This window comes from Phragmites australis, chromosome 3 (assembly GCF_958298935.1).
Source record: "Phragmites australis chromosome 3, lpPhrAust1.1, whole genome shotgun sequence".
Lineage (NCBI taxonomy): Eukaryota > Viridiplantae > Streptophyta > Magnoliopsida > Poales > Poaceae > Phragmites > Phragmites australis.
This window is the reverse complement of record NC_084923.1, coordinates 10,154,832-10,175,998: the sequence shown is the minus strand read 5'-3', so window position 1 is coordinate 10,175,998 and position 21,167 is coordinate 10,154,832. Positions and strand designations below refer to the sequence as shown.

The window sequence follows — 21,167 nt, the reverse complement described above, 5'->3', positions numbered from 1 at the left end:
TGTGGTGATAAACTGGGTACAATATGGTCAACGAGGGAAATAGATTGAGACTTTCCTCTACCGAAGTCCTCGAGGGGGTCAACCTCGAAGTCTTGTGTTCTCGGCTCCTCCTCCTCCTTCTCCTCGGACTCTCCGGTCTCTAAAACGCGGGCACACAAACAATACAAATACACAAATTAATATAAAAATACAAATTAATTCGAAAAAAATTAAATATATGGTAAATAATAGGATTTGAATTTAGATGAATATCAGTGAAAGAATCGTCGAAATCGGAGTCAAATCGGAGGAGATATGCGCTTCAAAAGTTGGACAAAAAATAAATTCGAGAAAAAGAAAAAAGGGAAAATATTTTCTAGAATATTCTCTAGAAATTGGATTTTCAGCAAAAAGAGAAAGGCTACTGTACTAGGTACTGTTCATTTGGGCCTTGCACTATGTAGGTGGGCTTTTACTGTGTGAATGGGCTGAGTACTGTGTTGAGCTATGCGAGTACTGTGCTTGTAGGCCACTGGGCCGTGGTGGCCCAGTCCAGCCTAGGCAGGGGAGGTAATGGTGGGGTAGTGCCATTAATGGTTGGGCCCATGACTAGAGAGAGGTAGAGAACGGTGGTGGGCATCGACGCGAGGCTAAACAGAGAGGGGTGGCACCGTCGCTTGGTTTATCGCCGGATTCGTGCTCCCAGCTGCCACTCACGGATGTGAGCACACAGGGAGGGAGAGGGAGATGAGGAACCCATTTTGGGGTCCTCGAGTTGCAGGAAGGGGCTGAGGCATGCTGACCATAAGCCGTGATTGCTATGGGTCGTCGAGCTCATGGGGGGCTTGGTGGAGGGCGAGGGTGAGGATGATAAGTGAGGAAGAGGGTGATGGAGGTGTCTGGGTGGCATGACAGCGGTGGAGCTCAGCCGATTGAAGAGATCGAGAGGGAGGGGTGATGGTTGACTTGGCAAGGAAAAGAGAGAGAAGGGGAGCTACTTGCTCGGGATGGATGACGAACTACGAGGGGAGGAGGCGGATTGAGCTATCCTTTTATAGAGAGGGGGGGGGGGAGATAGGCACGATAATGGCCAGCAATCGTGGTGGATGTTGGGTCATAGCGTTCGGCTTTGGCCAAGCAGTGGGGCTAGAGCCAATTTGCGCCAGTGGCTTTCCATGTGCGTGCAAGCATAGAGAGAGCGAGCGAGAGGCGAGAGGGAAGGCAAGACGGTGACATGCTGTTTCCTGTACATGGCTTGGTCCACGTGGCGTTGTGCGCTCGTCACCGGCTTCTGTGCGTGGCAACCTCACAGAGGGTGGAGAGGAGACAAGATGGTGGAGGTGGCACGACGACGTTGCAGGTGGTGACTCGGTGTGGGGTCCGCAGTTGGCGCACAAGGGCACACGTGCTGTGGTGGGAGCGGGAGGAAGGAGGAGGGGAAAGGTGACGGGCTAGCTGGTGTGAGCGGGTTGTGTGTGTGTGTGTGAGTGAGAGAGAGAGATATATATATATAGATAGATAGATAGATAGATAGATAGATAGATATATATATATATATATATATATATATAGAGAGAGAGAGAGAGAGAGAGGGCCAGATCGGTGAGCTAGGCCGAAGGGAAAAAAGAGAGAATGAGAGAGATTGAGCCCAAGAAAGAAAAGGGTTTTTGAAATTTGGTTTGAATTATATTTCTTTGAAAATGCTTTTTTTTATTTCAAATTTGTGAAAATTTGGGATGTTAGAAACCTACCCAACTTAAAAAGAATCTTCTCCTCTAGATTTGCAATCTTCCCCAAACAGAAAGGGAAACTATTTCCTTAGGGCATCTTCTCGTTCCTATGTGGCTTCCGCTTCAGTGTGCCTACTCCATTAGATGCGACACAGACGTGCTGTCGATCCCCTGGTCTACCGGGTGACAACATCCAAGATTTTTACTGGAACTTCATGGCACCGGAGGTCATCCTAGAGATCCAGCATTTCCAGGAGCCAACTTTCCATGGACTCGTAACCTTTGCGTTCCCTGTATTGGTAAGACCTTAAGGTATACATACTCTCCAACCTTAAAGTTTAGGCCCTTCTTCTTTTGTTTGTGTAGATCTTCTGACGGGATTGAGCTTCCTTCAGCTTTTCTCTTATTTCTGGGACTCGGTCTTTCGCCTCTTTAATGAGGGAGGATCCAAGTAAGGTATGTTCTCCTACTTTAGATCACATTAAAGGCATTTTATACTTTCGGCCATAAAGAGCCTCAAAATGGGACATCTTTAAGCTAGTTTGGTAGCTGTTATTGTACGAGAATTTTGCATAGGCCAAACTTTTCTCCCAATCATTTTCATAGGTCAGGGCACCAGCTCTCAGCATGTCTTTTAGAATCTGATTAACCCTTTCAGTTTGGTCATCAGTCTGCAGGTGATAGGCTGTGCTGAAGTCTAGCTTGGTTTCCAATACCGTATATAGGCTCTTCCAAAACCTTGATGTGAATTGAGTACTCCTATCTAAAACAATCCTACTAGGAACTCCATGCAGCTTTACTATGTTGTCAATATATAATTGGGCCAACTTATCTCCACTATAGTTTCTTCTTACAGGTATGAAGTAAGTAACCTTAGTGAGACGGTCTACTATTATCCATGTTGAGATATTTCCCTTTTTTGTTTTGGGGAGTCCGACTATGAAATCCATGCCTACCTCATCTCATTTCCATACAGTGATCGGTAGGGGTTGAAGCAATCCGACGGGTTTCTGGGGCCCTGCTAATGTGACCATGTCCATCATGCATACAACCACAACGCATAAAAATCTTCATGTGAGCTCATTCCTAAGTTTGAATAATGAATTTAGTGAGAATGTAGACATGAAGAGGGTGTCTTATACAACCTCAATATCATCCTCTACAACATATTGGACATGGATGCACTAGGACCAACACCAAACTCAGACTACAAGGCTACACATACCAAAAATTCAGTTCGGAGATAGCCTGACAACACTGCGTTCGGAAGGCCATAATTCCTTCGTTCAGAGTCTGATGGAGGCATATGAGTACTTGATGTAAAGGTTATTTGCAGACCTTTCCAATGGATCAAGTACCACATCCAAATTCATACAGGAAGGCCTCCAAATCGGTGCTCCAAGTCGCTACTATTTCTATCGGGTGTTGCATCACCTTTTATCGGGCCATGGTGCCACGTCCTAATTTCTTAATCACGCATTTAAGAAAAATTATGCCTCTTAAGCATGATGTTTAAATTTTGCGTAATGATAATTCGGAGCGCTAATTCACTTCATTAGTAATCATTTGAATAAGAGAGAAAGTTGGGGGAGAAATAATGGAAAATGCATTGGAAATACCTATTCTCTCTAACATGTGTTCCCCACATGTGGCCGCAGTCCTCACCCACTCCCTCTCTCAAGTGGGCAGCAGCCCACCTGCTCCCTCTCTCTCCTCTACTCACTCCCCACGTTTTTCCCCTAGCTGCTGTTGCAGCAGCTCCTCCTCTCCCCCTCTCACTCAAGCTCAAGCACTCACTCTCTCTTTTTCTCCAAAATCCGAGCTCAAGTGGAGGATTTAAGGTATGCATGTGGTACCATTGCATTCTCTAGCTCATAAGGTACTCATCCATCCAATCCATTTTCGTTTTCGTGGAGGAATCGAGTAGTTCTTGAAGTTCTTGGCATTCTTGAGCTTTTTGGAGCAAAAATGGAGTTTTGGTCGAATCTGAGCTCTAGAGTCGTGTTGGTAGTTGATGAACAAGTTATAGTACCCTTAGACTGTCCCTAACATGTTCCCTTTAGTCTTGGAAAAGATCGCAACTTGAATAGACTAAAAATCCACTCGAGAACAACTTTTCTGTATAACTCAGATACTCCGGACTCACCCGGATACTTCGGGTTCAGCAGATTTTGTCCTATGGATTGTGTTCAAAATTGGTTAGGGTTTAGAGTGAGAGTTTGGTTTAGGATCCTTTGGATAGGGCTTGTACACATTTGTGTAGTACAGATTTGTAAAATAAGTCAAAGCACCCAAGTGGAAAAATCGTGAAGAAACCAAGTCTGTATAGCCCGGATTATCCGGACAAGCCCAGAGACTCCAGGTAGTTATGTGATCGCGTAGCCAAGAGCTCTTCTCGAACCTCACTCCGAGTGTCCGGTATATCCTGAATAGTCCGGACAAACCCGGAGGTTCCGAGTCAAATTAAAATAATGCTAATCGAAAGTCTTTCCCGGAGGATGGCCCGGATACTCCGGGCCAGTCAAATAAATAAAAAGCAGTAACAGAGCGCCTCTCCCGGAGGGTCACCCGGAGGGTCCGAGCTCGGATACTCCGGATGGCTGTTATTTTTTGGGTTTCATTTAGATCGTTTAGTATTGCATTGATTCATATATCTTATACTTCTAGCATGTTGTTAAGCATTGTGGTATGCAATGTTGCACTTTATTCATGGCATTGCATACGTTATTCTTTTTAGAGGACGTCGAGCCGGTGATCCAGGAGGGCGAGGGAAACTTTGGAAAGCCACCTGAATAGCAAGGCAAGCAACTAAGCATATTAACCCATCTTGTGTAATTGGATAAGTCTAAAATTGATGAATTATGCTTATATATGTATGCATGTTTAGTGAGTCAGTGTCGGGTGCCAATGGGTAGAACCTATACCGATTGCATTCTTCTACCGTGAATACTTGTGTATTTACATTCCTTGTAGCCTTGAGAGGTTGTCAATGTCTAGGTATGAGTTCGACCTATATGCTTAGCCATGCTTAGGTCATTCGGTAGAAGTCGAACGGTAGCGCATTTTGTTGTTCACGAGCATATGACCTTCTTATGATTACATACACTTGTCGAGGTTGAGATGGTTGTATGAGTGGTGAGTATGAGATGAGGTTTGGGCGGTGCTAGGATGGTGTTTTGTCCTGTCCGGATGTGGAGTTCCCCTGGGTAGGTCGGTAGAGGAAACCGGACACCGTAGACCGCTTTGCGCTTGTTAAGCATCAATCATCGGTGCTGTTGGCTTTAGCACTTACCTTACTCATCACATGTCGATCTAATGGTAAGGCGAGCCGAATACTTTCGCAGTCGTGGCTTTTTGGGCTTGGACATCGACGGTGTGAGCGGGCGGGCTTGTAGCGGTACTAGTTTGCTCCGGGAGTAGTTCTAGTATCGTCGCGCCGAGCGATGCATGATACAAACGATTGGGGTGGGTTGGGAAAGGTTATCACGAGTACCCCCTTATGTGCACTTTGGCCGGTAGCACAAGCCGAATGGTCCTCATGTCGTGTGGGTCCAAGAGTATCCCCTGCAGGGTGTATAAACAGTTTGAACTACCGCGCTCTCGGTCATGAGCATGCTTCTGTCTATCTGCATCGGTCATAGTGTTTCGAGTATGGTTTGTGGTTTGGTATGTGGGAGATGGTAATGTTGGTACTTGTTACTTATTGATATACATGTTGTTTGTAGTTATACTTGTTCAGTTGTTAGTTGCAGAGCAGCTTTCTCATGTTTTGGTAAAGTTTTAGTCGCTTACACATATGTCTAGAATGCTTAGTGCATTTGTTTTACCTAACCTGCGGTTTATACTTGCTAATGATCAATGCATAATCCTTGGGGTCGAGCTATGTATATGTGCTCTATATGGTTTAAGTCTTGCGAGTACCTTCGTACTCATGCCTGCGCTTTCAGGTACTCCTGCTGCTGAGCAAGAGGCTGTTTTTGGCTACTTCGTGCCTGCCTATCGGGGCGGCGGGCAAGAGTAGTGCATCCTACTCTGAAGGTGGCGTTTTTGAGATGGTGCCTAAGGGCATGTGGCGCTGTTCTCTTTTGTTGTCTCTAAGTTTAACTTTCCACTGCGTAGTTCTTTTGTGGTTAGGAGTTGAGGGGTTTTGTCTCCTCCTAGCTCGCTTTTGTTGTAAATTATTGAAATCAGTTGCATACTTAATATTTGTAATATAAATATTTATTACTCCCTCTTTATTAAGCTATGTTGTGATGTACATGTTGGAATAGCACGTGTTTCGATCCTTGGGCACAAAACACATGCTGGGACTACCGGAATGATATTATGGTTAATCATCGAGGTTGTGATTATGAATAATGATCCTCCTGGTGATTAATTAGAATATTATTTGGACGGTTCTTCACAGCATGGTATCAGAGCTTGGTTTAATTAAGTAGCCTAAACACAATTTGAACGTTGTTTAGTAAGTGTGTCAAACCCACTAAGCAACCAACTAAAGTTTACTTTTGCATTTTCTGTCAATATGTATGAATCTGCTATATTATGCTCCTAAGTATAACATATGTGGTTGTGATGCTTGATGGGGTGAGATGCATTTGAGAAAGATATGTGTAGTTCAGAAGCGAGTATACTTTCATGTTTCATTGCTCATTTTGTATCATACCTTTTGGACATGCATTTTCATCAGTATATAGTATACGGATCCAAGTAAGCGAGATCCGACATAGCAAAGTAGCATTAGTTGGAGTTTGATTTTTCACCTATGTCGGAAATTAACCTTCGCCTCTCCTTCTTCTCATCGTCATGACAGGATGAGAACCCGTGGCAGTTTGAGAGATCTTCCCGAGGGTTCTAATGAGAACAACCCTCCGCTGCCTCCACAGCCGAGCATGGCGGAAGTGCTCATGCGAATTGGGCAGAACCACCAGACAAATCAGGCACTCCTTGAGGCTCTCTTGCGCAACACGGCTCCTCATGGAGGTGGAGCCAGGTGCCGAGATGACTTCTCGGATTTTCTAAGGACTCAGCCACCTACCTTTACACGTGCTGAGGATCTTCTGGATATCGATCATTGGCTTGGCACCATCGAGCAGAAGCTCGCTCTTCTTCGGTGCGAGGACCACGAGAAGATGCTTTACGCCGCCCATCAGCTTCAAGGCCCGACGGGCGCGTGGTGGTCCAACTATTTGGCCATGCATCCCGCCAATCGCCAGGTGTCTTGGGCGGAGTTTCGCCAGGCATTCCGTGACTTTCACATTCCGAAGGGCCTTATGGAGATCAAGAGGCGTGAGTTCATAGACCTCAAGCAAGGAGGTAGATCGGTGATGGAGTATGTGCAGGTGCTCAACCACCTTGCACAATATGCTCAGGATGAGGTCAACACCGACGAGCGGAAGCAATACCGCTTCGTGAATGGCCTCTCTTCGAAGATGCAAGATTGGCTGTCGGCGCATGAGTTCATCGACTTCAACAAATTGGTGAGCACATCTCTCACGGTGGAGTTCAAGCTCAAGAACCACCAGGAGAAGAAGAAGCGCAAGAGGGGTCCGTCGCCTTCCATGGGCGGGAGTTCTCAACGTGCCCGCATGGAGAGTCAACCTCCACCATCTCACGTGTTGGCACCGACTGCTCCATGACCGATGTGGTTGGTGTAGTGTCCAGCTTTCTCCGCCCCACAGGGGTAGCCTGCAAGACCCATCGGCTCTCAAGTGAGCGTGACAGGTGGTCTCGGCGGCCCGTGCTACAACTGCGACCGTGTCAGTCACTATGCTCGGGATTACCCATATCCGAAGCTGGGAGCCATGGTGACCGCTCCAAGAACACCACCGGCTTAGTTTGCACCTCAGTCCTCTCAGGCGACCCACGTCCCCAAGCGTGACCGAGCACGCCACACCACCATTGAGGGCGTTCACGAGAGTGACACCGTCCTAATGGGTACGTTGTCTGTGCATTCACATTTTGTCATAGCTTCAGTAGTTGTTCTTTTCGATTTTGGAGCCTCTCACTGCTTCATAGCGGCAAGTTATACTCAGCGTCATGGGTTGACAGTCAACATCACCCCTACGCCCTATCTTATAGATGCACCTGGAGCTAAGGTCCTTATTAAGCAATGTGTGCCCAACGCCTCGGTAATCATCAATGGGATGTCTTTTGGTGTGAATTTGTTAGTGATGGACTCGAAGGGGATAGACATCGTATTGGAGATGAACTGGCTCACCAAGAATAAGACGGTCTTAGATTGTGCTCAGCGGACAGTTACCCTAAATGGTCCGTCTGGCACTCACATTCAATTGAAACTTGAGGGTGTTGAGTCTTGTCTCTTTGCTTTGAAGGTTGTCCCTACTATAGAACTGTTAAGCATTCCTGTGGTGTGGGAATTCCCGGATATCTTTCCGGATGAATTACCAGGAATGCCACCCGACCGAGCAGTGGAGTTCTCTATTGATCTCATGCTCGGAGTGGCCCCAATATCAAAAAGGTCTTATAGGATGGAGCCAAACGAATTGGTGAAACTGAAGAAGCAGTTGAAGGAGTTACTAGAGAAAGGGTTCATTCGCCCAAGCTCCTCACCTTGGGGATGCTCGACACTCTTTGTGAAGAAGAAGGATGACACTCTGAGGATGTGTGTTGATTACCGTCCGTTGAATGAGGTGACTATCAAGAATAAATATCCTCTCCCTAAGATTGATATTCTGTTTGATCAACTGACCGGAGCCCAAGTCTTCTCGAAGTTCGACTTGAGACTAGGCTATCATCAGATTAAGGTCCGGTCGGAGGATATTTCAAAGACGGCTTTCTCGACCCGCTACGGGCTATATGAATTCACCATCATGTCCTTCGGATTGACGAATGCGCTGGTATTTTTCATGTATTTGATGAACATGGTGTTCATGGAGGAATTGGATAAGTTTGTCATGGTTTTCATCGACGACATTCTCATATACTCCAAGACTGATGGAGGGCATGTAGAGCAGCTCCGTATTGTTCTTGACCGAATCAGAGATCATTAGCTTTATGCTAAGTTCAGCAAGTGTGAGTTCTGGCTCAGGGAGGTGGCTTTTCTGGGTCATGTTCTGGCAGAAAACGGTGTTGCAGTTGACCCAAGCAAGATGCAAGATGTGCTTAAATGGGTACAACCCAAGAATGTCACGGACATCCGGAGTTTTCTCGGACTTGCGGGCTATTACCGCCGGTTCATCGAGAATTTCTCCAAGGTTGCCAAGCTAATGACCGAGTTATTGAAGCAAGGCAACAAGTTCGAGTGGTCAAGTGAGTGTGAGTCCGCTTTCCAGACTTTGAAGAAGTTGCTCATGACCGCTCCAGTTCTCGCTCAGCCAGATATGAGCAAGGGTTTCGATGTCTATTGCGATGCTTCTCGAATGGGCCTCGGATGTGTTCTTATGCAAGAAGGCAGGGTTGTCGCTTATGCCTCACAACAGTTGAAGTGCCACGAGGAGAATTATCCGACACACGACTTAGAGCTGGCTGCAGTCGTGCACGCTTTGAAGATCGGACGCCATTATCTGATGGGGAACTTGTGCCGTATCTATATGGATCACAAGAGTTTGAAGTACATTTTCACACAAGCCGATCTGAACATGAGGCAGCGAAGATGGCTCGAGTTGATCGAAGATTACAAACTGGAGGTTCATTATCATCCAGGCAAAGTGAATGTGGTTGCCGATGCACTAAGCCGAAAGGCTCATTGTCATTGCCTTAGAGCCGAGTCCAGGAATACCACACTTTGTGATGATTTTCGCTGGCTTGGACTTGAAATGGTTCCGGATGGTTTTCTTGCCAATTTGGAAATCAAGTCCACTCTCCTAGATGATATCAAGGCAGCTCAGAAGGATGACAAGGACATGGCCTGGATTCGAGACAAGATGAAGATTGGCAAGGTCGTATGCTTTTCTGAAGATGATCATGGCGTTCTATGGTTTGGGAATCGACTAGTGGTTCCAAGGGTCGAAGCGTTGAGGAAGAAGATCCTTGATGAGGCTCATGATTCATTGTTGTCCATTCATCCGGGGAGCACGAAAATGTATCAAGACCACAAGCCATGGTTTTGGTGGACTCGCATGAAGCGAGAAATCGCTCGGTATGTCTCCGAGTGTGATGTCTGCCGAAGAGTGAAGGCCGAGCACCTCAAGCTAGCCGGTACACTTCAGCCTTTGCCCATTCCTTCCTGGAAGTGGGAGGAAATTGGAATGGATTTCATTACAAGCTTGCCAAAGGCCTCGAGTGGGTATGACTCTATATGGATGATTGTGGACCGATTGACGAAATCTGCACATTTCTTGCCTGTTAGGACCACATTCTCGGCCAAGCAATATGCAGAGTTGTATCTCACCAGGATAGTTTGCCTCCATGAGGTTCCGAAGAAGATTGTCTCCGATCGAGGCACGCAGTTCACTTCTCATTTCTGGAGGAGCTTCCAAGAGGCTATGGAAATCGAGCTTTTTCACAGCACGACATATCATCCTCAGACAGACGATCAAACTGAATGGGTGAATCAGATTCTTGAGGATATGCTCCGTGTGTGTGTTCTCATTTATGGGAAGAGGTGGGACCTATGCTTGCCATTCGCGGAATTCTCCTACAACAATAGCTTTCAAGCGAGCATTGAGATGTCGCCGTTTGATGCTCTTTATGGCCGAAGGTGCCAACCGCCGCTGAATTGGTCCAAATCCGGTGAACGGGCTTTTCTAGGTCCAGATTTGATCAAGGAGACGGAAGGTCATGTTCTGAATATCCGCAAGAGTCTTCTCACAGCTCAATCCCGGTAAAAGATCTATGCGGATCATCGCCACCGAGACCTCAAGTTCGCAATTGGAGATCATGTGTATCTCAAGGTTTCACCGCTCAAGGGCGTTCACCGATTCCAAGTCCAAGACAAGTTAGCGCCTCGATACGTGGGACCATTCCAGATTGTTGCTCGACGTGGAGAAGTGGCATATCAACTGGACTTGCCTCCGTCTCTCTCCGCCGTGCATAACGTCTTCCACGTGTCGCAACTGAAGAAATGGCTCCGAGTTCCAACCGAGGTTATTGATGTTGCACCTCAGGAGTTGCAGTCGGATTTGTCGTATTGCGAGCGGCCGTGTGGGGACTGTGTGTGGGGTATTTATTCGGTGGGGACTGTGTGTGTGGGGTGAAGCGATATCGAGGCAAACGGTGAGGTCTGTCGTGGTGAAGTAGGAGCTACTTTATCTCTAGCGCGATGAGCTTAGTAACGATGATATGAAATTAGCTTTGTTGTTTAGTAGGGTGTTAGTGGTGTGTTTCCTGCCACATGTGTTGTTGTTTTGTCCAACAGGTCATAACGAGAATGATGTTATTGTATGTAGTATTTTCTTTTTAGTTTCATTGTCCCGGTGTCGAAGTCGTTTCTTTTGTAGGATTTTGGTGGTGTGTTTTCTTTGGCTTGTATTTGTATTTTTGTATCTTGCTCTTTTTCTAATATAATCGTCCATTTATGACTTCAAAAAATCAACAGTGGTGATCGTCTTTAAGGTCTTGTTTACCATGCTAGTGATGGTTTCTTGCGGAAGTTACACATCTCTTTTCTCTCCTTCCTCTTTCTTTTGCATAAAGATTTTGGTGATATAGCATACTCTATGGCCCATGTCGTTCATCATCCACAAGGAAAAAACATGTGGTCCAAAACTCCCCCCCCCCCCGGGCTCGGATACGCCGTACTCCGGACCCAAACCAGACACCGCGGCCCAAAACCAATCAGAGCGCCGCAGCCAACGCGTGACGCAGCCATGGCCGCCACCTCCTCGCCGCTCACCACGCTCCAACCCTCCCTCCGCTCCTCCACCCCTTCCTCGCACTACATGTCGGCGCTGCCTCGGCGGCGAAGGCCCCGTGCGCGGTATCCTCGCATCCAGGCCGACCTCGACCAGAACACGGTACGCCATGCATGCTCGACTAGGTTCTTTTATTCGCGCGGAGTTCGATTAACGCGCGGTTTCTTTGGTGGCTCCAGATTGTGGCCATATCGGTCGGCGTCGTCAGCCTCGCCGTCGGGATAGGCGTCCCGGTGTTCTACGAGACGCAAATCGACAATGCTGTGAGTCCTTGCTCCTTGGTTCCTGTTTTGTAGCGAATCGTCTCCCGTCCACACGCAGGCGTTGAGGAATTAGTATGGTGAGGTTAATATAGGGTTACCACTTACCAGCATCTTAGAAATTGGTTGGCTAAAACAGAAAGAACCAAGCCAACTCTGAGTTTGCCCCTGTTATTTACATCTAAATGATGGAAGGTTGCAACTTTGCCTTCTGCTGATGCAGGCAAAGAGGGAGAACACACAGCCGTGCTTCCCCTGCAGCGGCTCCGGCGCGCGTATGTGATGATTATGCCCCTTAGATTGATCATTTCTTTTAAGTTACTGCTCAACTAATATTGTTTAGTTTAATTGGCATTTTGGGGACACCCGTCAGGTCTAGGGTAGAACACAAATCTGGGGGTGGTTGAGGTCACTAATTTAGATCCTTCAACTATACTTTTGCGACACATTAGTAGAAGGATTTGGCTGAAAAACCATACGTGACATTTGCAAAGTCAGGAAATCAGAACTTGAGTTGCAGTTATGCTTTATTGCTGCGACATTCATCATTCTCAAATGTACAATGTTTCCAACTAAGCTTTTGTGATCATACTAAAATATGACGTCGTTGGGAGGAAAAGGCAGTTTATTGTTTGACTTAATGAGGAAAGACGATACTTCAACTAAGTTTTTTTATGGTAGCAAAGCTGTTAAGGAGCATCATGATTCATGGCTAATGGCTAAGACAAACACTAACCTATTTGGAATCGCAATATCAATTAATGCCTTAACCAAAAGGACTAAAAAGTTTCCTTTATGAACTCAATAAACTAGTCACGATGGAAATATATAACTGCTTGGGCATGCAGTGCATACTGCAAACAGTAGTACTATTTACTGTGCTGATTCTCTTTTTGTTTCTTTGTGACAGCATCCAGTAGATCAGAATATTAAACAGAAATCGTTGATTTTGCAGAGGTATGCAGGTTTTGCGGTGGAAAGGGCAATGTTACTGTTGTAATTGGCGGAGGTGAGACTGAAGTATCACAGTGCGTCAACTGTGAGGGAATTGGCTCCTTGACATGCACCACATGCCAAGGCACAGGAATTCAACCACGCTATCTTGATCGTAGGTAATATGCTTTCTGCATAGATTTTGCATATATGTATCCATTTTTCCCTTTTACTATTGCTATTTTACGATTATTAGCATTATCTATCATTGTTGGTGAAAAAAACTATCTTTCATGAATAAAGTGCGGTAAAAGCAAGTCATAAGAATGACTCAAGTTTGAAGGAGAGGCGGAGAAGGAGTAGACACCAAGGTTGTTTGGGCAATTTTTTTTCCACCCTTTGGCTTGATAGCCAAGAGTCTGTATTTATACTGATATTTAAAGTGTGAATATACAAACATGTCCATAGGAGACAGGCATAGGTATATATCTCATACTGTACAACCAGAGAGCGGGCTAGCCTAGTAATTATCCATACGGTTGGTAAGACGGTTGTCCTAGCGACGTGTCGTCTATTTCGGCGCCGTACTGCAATAGCGTGTCAGGCGCCCACCACTTGCGCTATTGTGTCAGGCAACCACCACTTGCGCTATCATGTCAGACGGCCACCACTGCACCAACATTAAATGCTGGTCACCTCATTGCACGTGGGGGTGGCCCGTGGGCTCCTTCCTGATTGATCTTTTCAAAGGATTTGAAGGCTCCGGGTCCCCGGAGGCATGACCTCCGGGACCGTCGCGAAGCCCCTGGCCTTGGAGGGGGACGGAGCCTGGTGGTCTTCAGGCCCGGACTTCTAGGGCCAAGGGACATCGGGGGTCCTTAATGGTGCTTCCCCAACAGTAGCTCCTCGCGAGGATGGCCAGCGGTGCGGCTATCCCCGCGGTATCTGGAGCAGGGCCTCCGACGATCCTTGGCCCCGCGGTTACGAGCCCTCAATCCTCTAATAATGCTGAACTTTGGAATGCCGGTTAGGGGTGCAGGCTAAATACCCATCATTACCTACGAGGGAGATCATTAAATGCAGCGTGCGGTGGGTGATGTAACCGCGCATGTCCAGTCGGTATTGGAGATGAGTAACACCTTGGTATTGGAGCATCGTGGAGAGCGATTCCATCTCCCCATGATTGCGGGGAGAGGAGACAGGACATGCGCACTCGCTGTGGGGAGGCAACAACCCATTCCCCAATCTATAAGGTGGAGGTTTTGGACAAGCATTATTCTTATCTAGCACCTCTATTTTTGCGGCTCGAGCTCTTGCGCACGCATCCACTGGTCCCAACCTTTGCAGACTCCTAGTAGATAAGCTCTCCACATCAATTTTTTAGGAGGCCATGTCTCGCTCCGGCACCCACAATGGAGCGAGTTCATCACTGAGGGATCGCGCGTCGTCGGCAGACCGGGCCGTCATGTCGGCGGCCGCCGCTAATGGCGGTGGCACAGGCGGAACTGTTGATGCCGCGGGTCAGCAGAATTCCGGGTGGCGAAAAACTTTCTGCCGTTGCCCAGCCCGCCGCTAGGTGTAGAGCTACGCCGCGCCAGCAGGAAATACCCTCTTTAGACCGACACATTGGGCGTATCGACCGTCACTGAGGCTGAGCTCGATCGACTAGTCGTGGAGGGAAAGATCCCCTCCAGATTGGTTGAACGTGTTCCGTGAGGGGAGACTATCCCCGCACCATGGGGTCACGAAATCGTGGTCTTCGAAACCTTCCTTACACTGGGCTTGGGTTCTCAGCAGCGCCACTCGAGGCGGTGCTTCGATATTATTTTGTGGAGCTCCTCCAGCTCTCGACGAACATCATCGCCCGGCTGGCCATCTTTGAGTGGGCTATGCGAGCGGAGGGCTGCGAGGGGCACGTGGAGTTCTTTGCCACCCTCTATGAGGCAAACTGCCAGCCGAAGCTTCAGATGGAGGGCGGAGTGAAGAAAGCCCTCAGTTTCGCCAGCGTGAACTTCCAGCTCTGGCTGGAGTACCATGGAGTGTTCCCGGCGAAGGCCATCAACGAGTGGTTGTACACCGGGTGGTCGAAGAGGTGGTTCTACCGCGTCGTGGGTTTCGGGTCCCCTCTTCGCTCTACCTATCGGGAGATCAGGTACATCCAGATCCTGGTAGTGGAGATGCCCGAGGCCCGGATGACTTTGAGGGTGGAACTCCTCCAGCGGGTGGCACGACGGATGAGCATACACGACCTCACGGAGGAATTCATAATGCTGCGCATCAGACCCTTCCAGGTGGGTTAGGACTGCGTCTTCGAGCTAGCTGAGGACGACGAAGGTGAGCTAAACACATACTCCAGGGCCACCATTGACTCCGGTGAGTCTTCCCCGCTATCCAACTTCGAACTAGCAAACATGATACACCTTTTTCTTTCAGAATGATGCCTGACGCTGGACGAAGCCGCCAAAGCCGTGAACAAATTCCTCGGCCAGCCTTCCTTTAATGTGTGGGAGAAATGCATGGAACTGGTAGGTAGCTAAGAACGCCACAACCAGATCTGCTCGCACCTCGGTTTGGCGGCCCCGGCGTGGCACAATCCAGAGGAGCCTCGGGGAGCCAGAAAGCGTGGGTGTTCTACCGTTAGTGTCATGATCTCCGCAGCCACGATGACCTCGCTCCCATCCTGAACTTCATCGACCTGATGGGCTTGTGTACCAGTTCGACGGCTAGGTCATTTGAGATGGAGTCGGAAGGGGCAAAGCGCTGGAGGCTCGGCCCTGACTCCGGGGCTAGAGACGATGTGTCAAAAGATGAGGCCCGGCCTGGAGGCGGGGGCCTTGGGGAGATTTTAGCCTGTCCAAACCCGACTGCCCTCAACTAGGGCGGAGGAGGGTGCGATGCCTCCCTTGATGAACTTGGACCCTGGGGGTCCTTTCCCCATCGATGATGAGGATGTGATAGGTCTAGAGGCCACCGCGACCGTTGGCGTGGGTGAGCCTGCAATCCTTCCTCTTCCTTCTCTCTTTTTCTTTGTTGGCTGCACTCACAGTTGCGGTCTTGACTTTTGCCCCTGCTCCGGAGGTATTGGCTTCGGGCGGAGTCCTAGTGATTCTCTCAGGGGGGTCAGAGGTGGTGCGCCGGAGGTCAAGGCTTCACCACCGGAGGGCTACCCCCTCTAGAGCGAGAAGAAAACACTTGGCCATGGTGGCGTGTTTGCCTCCGTTGGCCTCGATGGCAAGGGCGTATGTGCAAGTAAACTCCTCCAGGTCCAAATCACCCTTGGATTTAGGAAGTTTGGGGATCCGGAACCCGTCTGGGAAGGGTGCGGCCTGTAGGTCCGCCTGAAGGGGAGAGTCAGAGTAGATGAGCGGGGCCTCGTGTCGACAGGCCTGAAGCTCCGTTGCTTGCTGGTCGACCGTGGACGATGTGTGGTGATGATGCGTCGTGACGATAATGCCTTCGTTGGCCCCCGGAGCCCGGGCCGGTGCAGCGTTGGCTGCTATGGGTGCCACAACGGTCGTGCGGATAGTTGGTTGTGCTGCCCACAGGGCCGCCTGTAGCTCCTCCAGCTGGGCCAGGAGAGCTACTATGTGTGCTTGCTGGTCGGTTGCGATGGCTTGTGCGGCCGTGGCCTCAGCCGCAGCCCTCTGGGATGCCCTGAGGTCCGCACCTTATTGTCGTCGTGGGCCCCTAGATCGGCAGGGTCCCTGGTGTCAACTATGGCCAGGGTCGCGTTTGGACCGCCGCTGGCCCCGGAGTTCTCGTTTTGGCCCGTGGAGGGGCTGGCGTCAACAGAGCGTGAGCTTGAGTGCGGCGGTCGCATGGACCTCCGCATGGGCGTGGCTGGGGAATTGGCTGCCTGGGCTATCACCCCGGTAGTCTTCTTCTTTGGTGGTATCCTATCTCTCCTAGTGTTTCTACACTTATTCTCTCCCCACAGACGGTATCACTGTTAGTGAAAGAAAATGTCTTCCATGAACAAAGTGCGGTGAGAGCCAAGTTACAAGAATGACTTAAGCTTGAAGGAGAGGTAGAGAAGGAGGAGACATCAAGATTGTCCGGGCAATCTTTTTTCTTCCTTTGGCTTGATGGCCAAGGGTCTGTATTTATATTGATATTCAGAGTGTGAATATACAAACATGCTCATAGAATACAGGCAGATGTATGTCTTATACTGTACAATCAGAGAGCGGGTTAGCCCAGTAATTATCCATACTGCTGGTAAGTCAGTTATCCTAGTGACGGGTCGTCTATTTTGCACCGCACTGCACCAACGTGTCGGGCGGCCACCACTTGCGCCATTGTGTCATGCGGTCACCACTTGCGGTATCCTGTCAAGTGGCCACCACTTGCGGTATCTTCTCAAGCGGCCACCACTTGCGTCATTGTGTCAGGCAACCACCACTGCACCAACATTAAATGCTGCTCACCTCACTACTCGTGGGGGCGGCCTGTGGGCCCCCTCCTGGTTGATCTTTTCTCCGAGACCGCCCCGGAGCCCTAGGCCCCAAAGGGGGCTAGAGCTTGGTGGTCTTTGGGCCCGGACTTTCGAGGCCAAGGGACATCAGGATCCTTAATGGCGATTCCCCCAACAATCATGTTAAGAACTTCTGAGCACCAAGAACCATTATTGAGTTACCAAGAATTATGCTTCACATGTCTTAATAGATGAAGCTTAATCATACATGGGGCCTTAATGTAGAGATGGCCAATGTGCTTCTAGCTCTTTTTTTTAGTGATATGGGAGCATATCATTCGCGGATACTACCCTTTTGATACATTTTTTTCCGAACCGGCAGGAGAGCTACTCGTTGTTGAATTAAGAAGGAATAAAAGAAGTACATGGTGCACCCTACAACCCAAGACCAACAAAAATAAAAACACAAAAACACTAAGAGGCTGTGGGGAGCAAAAAAACTCAAAAACAACCAGCCAATAGCTTATGTTAGTAGGATGACCAACCCTTTTGCTCCAGCAGCACACCACGCTGAGGCCTCATCCCATATATCACACTCTATCCTAGAGAGGCTTGGGGAGAGCCCATAGAAGGCACATGCGTTCCTATGCTTCCAAAGCAACCAAGCCACAAACATAACCAAGGAATTGAAACCCCCATGACCTGTTGCCGACACCCGAGACCCCCTGCGATTGGGGAGCCAAGTGCACTAAACCCAATCTGCTCAAAACAGAGTACCACGTCTACCGAGAGAAAACACAATCCAGAAGAAGATGATGCATTGTCTCCTTAGAGATTGCAGAGGACACTGCTGCAGGTGTGGGAGACTGCGCAAGCCAATCTATCTATTGTCCAACAACGGTTGAGAACCGCCAGCCATAAAAAGAATTTGTAACGGGGAGGAACCTAAGACTTCCAAATTCGCTTCCAGGGCTCAAAACCTGTGCACCCCATGAAAAATCTTCTATATGCCGAAGAAGCCAAATAGAAACCTGAGGTTGTTGGGGTCCAAGTATGCGAGTCCTGGATGTCCGGTTGGAGAGACACTCATTCCAAAACATCCCACAGTCTGAGATGTACCCTTTTGATACTTGTCCATGAGAAAATAAAGATCCTAATATTCTATAGGAAAAAACCTACTTTCCAACCCTCAATTACGGTCCTAGTCCGTTTTTCAACCTCCAAATCTGAAACTGCTTGAAGCACAACCCTCAACTCTTGAAACCGGTGCAAAACACACCTCTAGTCCAAACCACCATGGCTTTGATTGATGTGGACCGGTTTTCACTGTGGTGTCTGCATGTGCAATTAGTTGCTAATGTGGCGTTGCTTATCAACACAGGTCAGCAAGAAAATATGAAATAATTGATAGGGACCACATGTCATTCTCTAGTTCCCTTCTTCTACCTCTATCTTCTACCTTGGCAGCCTCTCTCTCTCTCCCTGAGCGCCACCCCCATCAAATGGCCTCTAAATCTTGTGCACGCACTCACTCTTTCTGCACTTCGTCTCTCACACGCGCGGTGAGCTCTGTTCTTCTCTCTTTTTTTCTCTGCGTTCGTCCCTGCCTTGAAATTCAAGCTGCAGTCATTCAAATTCCAATCCCTTCTACACCTAGCTAGTAGCTACTACATATCCATTCCTCCTAGAACCCAAACTCGATTCAGGCCAGTTTGGTTGGCATCACGCTGACGGTCGAGGGTCGTACCATTGTCTCTGCCTGCCACCGCGGCAGCTCACATATCACGTCGCCGGGCCATTCTACGTGCGCCATCACAAGGTGAGCATCACGATATTCTCAGCACACTAATGCTCTCCAACACATTCTGCTCCACCACTGTGTGTCACGGGCAAGGCCGCCACCTTCTCCCAGATCCATGCCACTGCCGTCAAACCACCACACCACTCCTCATGCTCGCTACCACACATCTTGTAGAGCCGCCTTCACCTATGAGCAGCGCCACGCCGCCCACCCACATCTTCGTCGCCTTGCTGGAGCCAAAAGCAACGGTGACCAAACGTTTTATACTCACTTAGGGAGGAATAAAGGGCACCCAGTATGGCATGTGGGAGTAGGCTCTGAAAATATTATTATGGCATGTTGGATGCCACGTTAACAAACTGAATCCTACTGGATACCACGTAGGTGCAAAACCACACTAGTATGGTCAAAGGGGGTAAATTGAACCATTTTGATATTCAGGGTTGTGATTTAGACGTTTTTAAAGTTGAGGGTTGAAAATCAGGCCATAGTTGAAGATTGTAAAGTGGACTTCTTTCCTATCGTATATGTTATTTTTCTTTATATCGTCAATGATTTTGTCTACAAATAAAAGTAGATCCGTTGAAAGTCTAACAAAGGAGATGTCTGATGTTTTTTTCTCCATTGGATGGCTAATCAGGGAGTTCAAGGATGATGACTGAAGGTTTCGTTACCTGCTAGTGATGGTATGTCCAGGATGTAACCTTTACTGCCTGATCTGAGGACGCCAGGGCATGATGAGAAGAGGTGTACCTATTATCAGCCATCAGGATCAATCTGTTTGTTTTGTGTTGTAATGTATACGTCCATTTTTGGTAAATATGTATGTAAGTTTTTAAGTCGCATGCAAATGACTGCCCTCAATGTTTCAAAATGAAAGGAAAAAAACGACTACGCAAGATGATGACTGAAGTTGAAGTGTCGATCAGTCTGCAATGAATGTAACATACCGTCTTCTTTTAATTTTCGGAGCTAGCACCACTCGTCTGACTCTCCATTGTGCTTGTGCTTACACGTATTGCATTCAAGCGACCAATGATTTCAAAATCTATAGGGGTGTGCTGATTTTTTTATAAAAAAATTCGAGAACAAGTGTGCTGAATTGCTGATTGAGAATGCTTTTAGCAAGATCAAATATCATTTGTCAGTAAGTGAAGCTTTTCCGTAAGGGGTTACATATGCCTCACCAAAACGAAGTTCTTTCTGAGGCAGTATGATCTCTAGCTGAATGACTGAACTTTTCTGGAGTAAACTTGACGAATTACAGGTGGTCATCGATGTTGCGGTTGTGGGTTGTGGCCGCCTAAAAACATTGAGCGCGCTCGCGCACATGGGCCGACCCCATTTTGTGGCTGCTCCGCGGGCCGCGCAACACCTTCTCTGAAAGCCGGCGGCCGCACCGTACGCGTGGGAACTGATTCCTCTGACGTTGGGCGATTCACGTCAGAGGGACGTCCAGCACACCAGCGCCGATTGAATGGCTCCGAATCCTCCTACGCGCTCGCTGCGGCCCAATAGTGCTCTACGCCATGCGGCGCAGTTCGGCCTGTGTTCGAGTGGATGGAAAAAGGTGAGCGCGAGACGCTAAGATGGAGGGAAAAAAATTGGCCGTCCTTCTGCTCCGGCGTGAACTTGGTCCGGAACCGCATCCGCCAAAAGTGCCACTGCGCTGTCGAGGCGTGCGCGAACGACGACTCTAGCTTCCCGCATTCTCTGGATTGAGGCATTCCAGTGAATAAAATCTCCTCTGCCTCTCTTCCCCCATTTCCCTAATCAGTGGCTCTTTAGAACTAATCAAGCTCCCCCTTCTCCCCTCATCAGGTTGCCTTGAAATTGATCAAGCTTCTCTCTTATCCCATGGAAAAAGCAACTGATTGAAGATGTAGGTCTGCCATCAACACGAATTCTGCACTCCTGAGATGGAAGGAGATAGGTGTGTAATACAACTACATGCTTTCTTTCTGAATATGTGCCTTGTTCAGTGATCCATTTCTTTTGATGCAACTCTAGTTTGGTGCAAAGATCAATGTCTATGTTCAGCCACAATTGTTCTCTATGAATATGTATGGTAATATGTAATTGGTGATCGTAGCATGTGTATTTAATTTTTTGGTTAGCATGTGTATGCAATAATCTTATACTCGGTGGCGTTTTTTTTTTTTACAGATAGAGCATGGTGCCTAGTTTGGTACCTCACGTTGGTATGGAATTCGGAAATTCAGATGAGGCTTGGAT

At 48.2% G+C, this 21,167-nt stretch overlaps 1 protein-coding gene across 1 annotated transcript; it reads left to right on the top strand.

The window, feature by feature from the left end:
• The first annotated feature begins 11,397 nt into the window (after positions 1 to 11,397).
• LOC133912056 (protein disulfide-isomerase LQY1, chloroplastic-like) lies at positions 11,398 to 19,929 on the top strand. Its single transcript, XM_062354603.1, has 5 exons — positions 11,398 to 11,626; positions 11,704 to 11,787; positions 12,008 to 12,059; positions 12,740 to 12,896; positions 19,573 to 19,929. The coding sequence occupies exons 1-5, from the start codon at positions 11,480 to 11,482 to the stop codon at positions 19,592 to 19,594; spliced, it is 462 nt and encodes a 153-aa protein (XP_062210587.1). The 5' UTR covers positions 11,398 to 11,479; the 3' UTR covers positions 19,595 to 19,929.
• The last annotated feature ends 1,238 nt before the right edge of the window (positions 19,930 to 21,167 follow it).

Excerpts from the sequence above, each read along its gene's own strand:
- LOC133912056 (XM_062354603.1), top strand. The coding sequence starts at position 11,480 with ATGGCCGCCACCTCCTCGCCGCTCACCACGCTCCAACCCTCCCTCCGC. Across the intron at positions 11,627-11,703 it reads CCGACCTCGACCAGAACACG|ATTGTGGCCATATCGGTCGG; the intron begins GTACGCCATGCA and ends TGGTGGCTCCAG. Across the intron at positions 12,897-19,572 it reads CCACGCTATCTTGATCGTAG|GGAGTTCAAGGATGATGACT; the intron begins GTAATATGCTTT and ends ATGGCTAATCAG.